At 35.4% G+C, this 7,670-nt stretch overlaps 1 protein-coding gene across 1 annotated transcript in view; it reads left to right on the forward strand.

The window, feature by feature from the left end:
- Positions 1-7,670, forward strand: part of LOC106104727 — a 24,683-nt gene that overhangs the window by 12,946 nt on the left and 4,067 nt on the right. Inside the window, exons 3-5 of the mRNA XM_013284858.1 lie at positions 5,539-5,732; positions 6,501-6,621; positions 7,654-7,666. Coding sequence (XP_013140312.1) covers positions 5,539-5,732; positions 6,501-6,621; positions 7,654-7,666 — 328 coding nt within the window. The remainder of the gene's footprint in view (positions 1-5,538; positions 5,733-6,500; positions 6,622-7,653; positions 7,667-7,670) is intronic.

Below are 7,670 nucleotides of genomic sequence, written 5' to 3' on the forward strand. Positions count from 1 at the left end.
GTAGAAGCTAGTATTAATCTATTTACGTGCTGCCACTAAACCCTGTAATTTATATCTATTGAATGATTTAATGTATATCTGGACAATTTTAACTCGTAACAATTTCCTTGGTACACAACATTGAAGGCCAAACGGTCGCAATTAACCATATGCTAACATTAGCCATGTGTTTTATATCCTAACTAACGAGTGAACACGTGTTCCGCAACAGATTGTCGCAAAACAACTAAAAACATTACTGTTTACCTACATTCAACGAAACTAAATTTAAAAATTAATCTATCCGTAGATTGTATTGAATTTAAATATTATTCTTTTACTGACAAATACATAGAAATTTCATTCGAAAGAAAAGAGATCCTTTATTGCACGATGGACCCATTGAGATATATATCTATCTATCTATCTATCTATCTATCTTTCTTTGAGTTATAAGGCCTTGAGGCCCCCACGAAACTGTCCCTGCTGCCTCCGCAGCACTATTGTTACAACAAAAAAAATCTTTCTTTAAGTAATTGATATAATCTTCTTATTGAATATGTACGATCGGTTATTGGTTTCTGCCGTGCTAGCAAATCCTTATCCATCATCTAATATAGTCTCACGTTTTCATTCAACTAGTGTTAGCTAGAATTGACGCAAGAAACGAACGTAAACGAAACGAATTGTGCCCATTTGTCCAATCAACATAGATAATTTACTCGATCCCGACTCGCCCTCGATTCATGCGAATTGCACATGTACAGACAGCAGAATATAATTTTATTAATAACAAAACAAACATACTACCTAAGCGAAATTAAAGACGGCTCAAATTACGTTTTATCTTTGCGTGACGGTACCGACTAGTTCGCACCCATCGAAGGTCCAAATTCAGGGCGAGTATTAGTTAGCTACTTGCCCAACGTTCTTACGGTGAAGGAAAACATCGTGATGTAACCTACACATATCGGAGAAGAAATTCAAAGATATGTTTGATGTCAACCAACCCGCAGTAGGCCAGCGTGGTTGACTATGGCCTAGTCATCCTAATTTAGGGTAGGCTCTGAGCCGCTCGGTGGGGACGTATAGTGAGCTGGTGATGTTGATGATGATGATAATTAGTTATCTTTGTTCACGGTCGCGTCGCACCTCGCAATTTAATATACTGCCTTATATACCCTGCTTGGTTTTCCCCATGTAGATCCTAGATAGATGACTGTAATTGGTAAAGTTGATTCCATGAAACAAATAATAGATAAATTAATTGTCTAAAAGGTTGGTGATCTATGCAGGTTCTTTTTTAGTATTTTTTTTTATCTGCAACTTTGCCGAAAAATCTCTTTTCTTACAACACTAACTTTAGGTAGCGAAAACCATGTTAAATTGAAATAGTTTTTGTTAATAAACCAGCTCCGTTCATATAAAAGTATAATTTAATTCACCTTGGTTTGTGTTCTCTTCTAACATTGAAGTTATTTTTTTCTTGTATTTTTATTGTAAGAAATAGCACGGCAAGTGCTTTGTTTTGTTATATATAGATATCATAAAGATTATTATAAAGGTAATGTGTAACCATATGTGCTAGTTAATACTAGTTGAGCATAGACTTTGTTAGAGGAAGTTTTGAGATTTTCATTTGACTACACTATCTTTTTGTAGCTTAAAACATTTAATGTTACGACTTTTTATTGTATACAGTGCAAAAGTGGAAATATTGTAGTGCGGAAATGAGATTTTGTTTTTGCTTTTTTGTTAATAAAAAAGTGTATACTTTATTGTAATAAAAAAGTGTACACTTTATTAACTATAGGTAGATTTTTCTCCCGTTTTCAATTAGGATTATCTTGTCAATTACTTATTGACCATATTTACTGCTATTGTCGCTTTCAAAGATGTTCAGACTAGTTGATTTTATTGATAGTTGGTATAAATTGCCTTAACAATCTCTGATTGCATTTATGTTAAGCAAAAATGGGTCAAAGAAGATACCTATGTGCTTCTGAACCCGGCGTTATGGTTATAAATACTATCGGCAGATAATTTTCAAGAAAGCATTGAAAAATAATAAATTCAACTTCCGGGTCTATTGTTTTGTCTGACCGTACCGCGTGTTGATAAATGATCGTGGCTCACAGGCGGCAGGCGGTCGCGGTTGCAGCGCTGCGCGTGCGCCAGTGTGGCATTGCCTACTCGCGCGCCCGCTCGGAGGCTCGGATGTTTCGCGAATTGGACGTTGGCGACGATGACCCCCTGTCTCTTAACGGTCTCCTTTTCACCGCTCTACGAGGTCGATGAACCCTATACAGCTTCGACATTGATCACATTTCGCGCCAGTAGAAATATCAAAAGCGTGTAATCCGCCACGCTCGACTAGCGGTTGCCTATCTTATCGTTTCTGATAAATTAATCCGTGTTCGATGTACAATCGATAAGTGTGTGCGCGTTACTTTATCGACAGTTATTTTATAGATCGCGGCTCGGGTGCTTCTATCGCTTCTGTTGTCTGTGTTTTTCCTAAGCCTCCACTCGAACGGACAACAGGTTTAGCGAGTGTGTTTGTGTTTTAGCGTGAAATGTGTACGGAAGGTCGCAGTTGTTTTTGTGATACAATTCATACCGGTTAGTGTCAGATTCCATACATTTTATCCCGAATATTTCATCATTTTTACCACACAATTAAAGACACGTTCATTTATGATGTATTTTATGATTTAAAATGCGATAAACAACTATGGTTTGTGCTACGCTATTCGATCGTTTTTGCTGTAAACTGCACATAATCATGCATGCCATTCAATATTCCGTTGTACGCAGTGAATCGATTTCATCCGATACTAAGTTGCATTCATTCGCATTTGCTCTGACGCCCCGGATATCAGAGATCCTTCCGTATTGTTAAAATGTGACGTCGATGTAAATTATTCGGCAGCTGTGCATATAGAACGTTAAGCGTTCACAATATGTTATGATTCATAAAAACAACGAGCGACCTAAATTGAGTGTTGTGAATACACAAGTATGGTGGATAACGTATCATTCGAATATTCCGATGAATCGAGCAACGAAGGATCTTTCAAATTAACGGAGAATCAAGAAACCAATGGGTAAGAGTTGTTTGTCAATAGAAATTTTCTTATCCGTGAATTCGAAGCAACTTAAAAATCATAGCTAGTAACTTGTGTTCTATTTTCTACATCTGTTTTACGAATTTTATTCGTATTCCGTTAAGTCCATGTCGCTAAAATTTCACATATTATATTAGTATTAGTATAGATGTAGTTGTTAATTTCATTCAAACGAAGTCCCAAGCAACAGCTAGTACCTTACAGAGATGTTTTGTTATGATTTGTAAGAACGAACAGATACCAACATATAATTTCTATAGCGGAGATTACTTTCTTCGTTATTGTCATAAATTGTTAATAAAACAAAGGATATATTGTATTGTCTTCAGACAAATGCAGTATTATGTGTGTTATAAAATATAAACATGGAGACGAACTTCCTGTTCGTTTTGTGATGAAATGATTCTGCCTTGAGATCAGATTCTGTAAGCGATGTTCTCGACTGATAGGTCAAAGTAGTGAATATTTGACCCTTGCCAATGACAGTCGTTGACTTAAGTATTCTTTAAGTATTGAAGATTCAATGTGTTGTTATTTATTCTAGAATCAAAGTTGACCTACAAAGAGATGGATGGATTGCGTACATGACATGTACAGTGACATGATCAAGAAGGGAGTGATGATTGAGATGACGGATGATAGAGTTATTAGGAGGACGAAAACCTATTGCGCTGACCCTACGAGAGTAGGATAAGGTAGGGAAGATGATGGATCAAAGTTAACCTACAAAATTCTTCACAATAATTTTTTTTTTTATCGTATTTGTGAGTTACAATAGGTTTCTGATATATTTTTTTATAAATATTGTGTCAATGGGAACTCAGTTATAGCTCGACATTACCTATTGAACTAAGATAAACAATCTTGACTAACAGATAACAAACAAACTTGCGTCACTAGTACAGTTAACCTCTTAAAATGCGATCACTTACGTAGATGTTAAAATGTATTATGTATCTAGAACTTGTATCGATCAATGAATATGAATTATATTCATACTTCAGGCTCTGATATATGGAAAAGAATAAATTTCCAATCATCCCAACGGGAGTAACTCGACCCGAATGCAATATAATCTGGCATCGCAAACATTTTCGGTCAGTTGTTTTAGCTTACTCTAAAAGTGCGACGATTTTGTAATGATGGTTATCACCTTCTTTAAAAAGTAGGCCTTTTTTTTAATAGAAAATTATTTAAAAATAAATTCGTCTGATGTGTGTGTCTGAAGACAAATTTCCGTTTACACAGAACAGATCAAAGAACAGAACAAAATGTTCTTTTAAATATTAACTCAACTGATTGGTTTCGTTACTAAGAACTTTTGAATCACAATTTTAACGTATTTGGTTTTAAATTTACACATTGCTCATTATCATTTACTACCACGTTATCTCTATTTTGCGCACACCTGTTTGATCAAAATTAAATTCACTTCGATTAGGCACATTTGATCTTTGTAATATACTACCTGTTGCTTGCGACTTCCTCCACGTGTAATTTGAAAATGTAGCCTGTCTTACTCAGCAATAACGTAGCTTTTTAATGGTAAAAGAATTTTTGAAATCAGTCCAGTTTTTGAGTTATTTCGTACAAAAATAAAAATCTTACCTTTATAATAATAGTACAGATTATCGTGGCAGTGTTAGTAAATTTTCCATTAAGCAGCAAGTAAATGTCACTTATGTTTAGGTAAGCGTTGCCGCACAATGGAATGGATTCGGTGTAAACACGACTTTGATTGCGTTACGTTATCACTAACAGACGTACGTGTTTACCCGCCATGTGCCAAGATTGATGGACTAGTAACCATAATAAAAGATACCAAAAACTAAGCACAAACTAACAAGTCTGTTAAATTTAATGTAACTCCTAGAATACTTCATAGTGTCTCCTAAACAGAACGTTGTGACATTATTTGGCTACGACTTTGCCAATAATGTTTTCATATCTGATATTGGTTTGCTAAAAAGATATTAGTACCCGTAAGGTGAAAAAAATAGTAAGAAAAGAAACGAATCAAAATGGTATTAGTTTATTTTATTTAGTTTGTATAAATATTAATAATTTCATTCAATCGTAATAATCGCTTATATAGTTTTAAATATAGGATGAAAATCTGACTCCCTTTTTCTTACAATTATAAATAAATCAAGTAAATAACAAAAAGTGATTATCTCGTATTGTTATGATCGTGTCTCGTAGTTCAGGTTTCGACATAAACTGTATAATTTATTTCTGAGTATGATTGTCGTGTTTCTTTGTAACATTTTAGATAAATTGTTGATCTAATGACGTCCTAACTAGGGTCCAAAGATTAAAAACCCATAAAAATGACGCAGATTGAGATTTTTTTAAAGATTAAATGTGGTTATACTCTGTCTATTTGTCAGGTGTCTACAATATGGTTTTGTAAAGTTTGAGGTAATTGCAGGCATGTAGTGAAACCGCTATCGGGGTCCGCGCCGTCGGTGCGAGTGTCGGCCCTCGGGCCTCTCGAAGATGGCGCGGCGAGCGGTGCGGCGGTCGCGACGAGCGCAGCGGACGGCAAGCCGCCCGGCAAAGCGCGCCAGAAGAAGTTCCAGAGACACTTTCCGCAAGTGGGACCAGACGAGCGCGTACTCAACTGTAAGTACTCATAGCTTAAACTAAATTAACCTAACTCATCATAATACCCTGTACTTTTAAATGTTTTATTGTTGCCATGCGTGACATCATCTCGCCTATTTACTCGTTGACAAGCTTACGATTTCGTCCACGTGAAATTAAATTATATAACCTGTTACTCAGAAATAACATATGTTTATTGGTGTAAGAATTTTTAAAATCGGCCCAGTATTTTTTGAGTTATTTCAGTACAAAAATTCGAATCTTTCCTCTTTATAACATAGATAACAGTGGAGGTCAAATGGTAGTCAGTTTTCGAGAGGTTATATCGTATTATGATAGCGAAATACATTTAAATCGTATAAAGCGGAAAAAATTATATGTACAGTTACCTATAATATAAAATAACCAGAAAGTGTTAAGATTGAATACGGATGGCTACAAAGGAAGAGGAAGACCGAAGAAAGTATGGATGGATTGTGTGAAAGAGGATATGCTTAAGAAAGGAATGGATTCAGATATGACGGCTGATAGAGATGTATGGAAGAGCAGCACATACTGTGCCGACCCTCCGTAAGGGATAAGGGCAAGTGGATGATGATGATGACCTATAATATAAAATACTATTTACCCTTTGCTCTTTGCGTCATGCAAATATTTTTATTTTATACAATGTAACCACAGTTTTAATGTAGGTTTTCAAGTTTGTAGAAGAAGCGTTAAAGTTGCATTTAAAAATATCAAATATCGATTAAAATTAACTTCTCAGTGTTTGCATTAATATTTCAGATTATTCGTGCGCTCTAGTCGGTGACCTCTTGCTTCAAGGTCACCTCTACATCACCAAGAACTACTTCGCGTTCTATTCCAACGTGTTCGGATATGTCACCAAGGTGAGCATCTTCCAAATGTACATGTGATTTTTAATATAATATTTATATTAGAAATGGTTTCAAATTAATTCTTATACATAGACAAAAATAAAAAAAATATTACGTCATTTAATTATACGTTTAATACAAATTTTGTAAAAAAAATAAAAAGGAACATGCGTAAGTTACGTTCAGAATTAAATTATGAATATAAAATTGTGTCACAGTTACATAAAAATAACTTGTATACCGATAACCTCTATACACCAAAAATTCCGATAACATTTTTGAATAATTAGTTGAGCAAAACATATTAAAGTTATCAAATGACGCACACTGGCACAGAGGATTGCGAAATATATAACGCATTATTTAGCTGTTTGCACAATTAAAAGAGGCAATAACCTTTTACACATTAATTTTATGTTAATTTCCTATCATAGTGAGACTTATGGCCGGATTCCCAGTTACTTTTAACCATTCGTTAGTGTTGTTGGATCCATAACTCCATAGCGTTTCCGAACTACGTAGCTTGAGTTTTACTCCTTTGAAACTCGACTCAACCTAATATTAATGAATCACTAGGTAATGAGATAAACGGAAACTTCAACAACCCAGCATAAGACGTTGATCTTATAATTACAGATCGTTCTTTTACATCTACAAATTAAGACAATTATAAAAACTGATTCAGACACAATTTTTGGTAGAGCCCGCTTTAACTTCTTGGCACGAATAAGTCGGCTCGCCCGGTGAAATACCACGACCACACAGAAGACAGACGTAAAGTGGGAGCAATTCCGCGTTTCGTCTGATGAGTGTGGTGCCGGAAGCCCAATTTTAGTCCCTTTTTCTTACAAGAAAAGCAAGGGACGAGAACGTGGATTTGACGGCGGAGGAGACGCATAGAAAGAGGAAATATCCTTTTTATATGAGTCTCCTCCTTTGTCGATTAAGGGTAGGCAACGCTTCTGCTATTGCGGAATGTCTATGAGTAGCCGTCGCTTTGCCGTTATGATATAAAAAAAAATTATAGTCACATAGTATTGATGTAAATGAAACTTGTATAGCCGCAATGGGACTGCGA

The sequence above is a fragment of the Papilio polytes genome, unplaced genomic scaffold (assembly GCF_000836215.1).
Source record: "Papilio polytes unplaced genomic scaffold, Ppol_1.0 DF823399.1, whole genome shotgun sequence".
NCBI lineage: Eukaryota > Metazoa > Arthropoda > Insecta > Lepidoptera > Papilionidae > Papilio > Papilio polytes.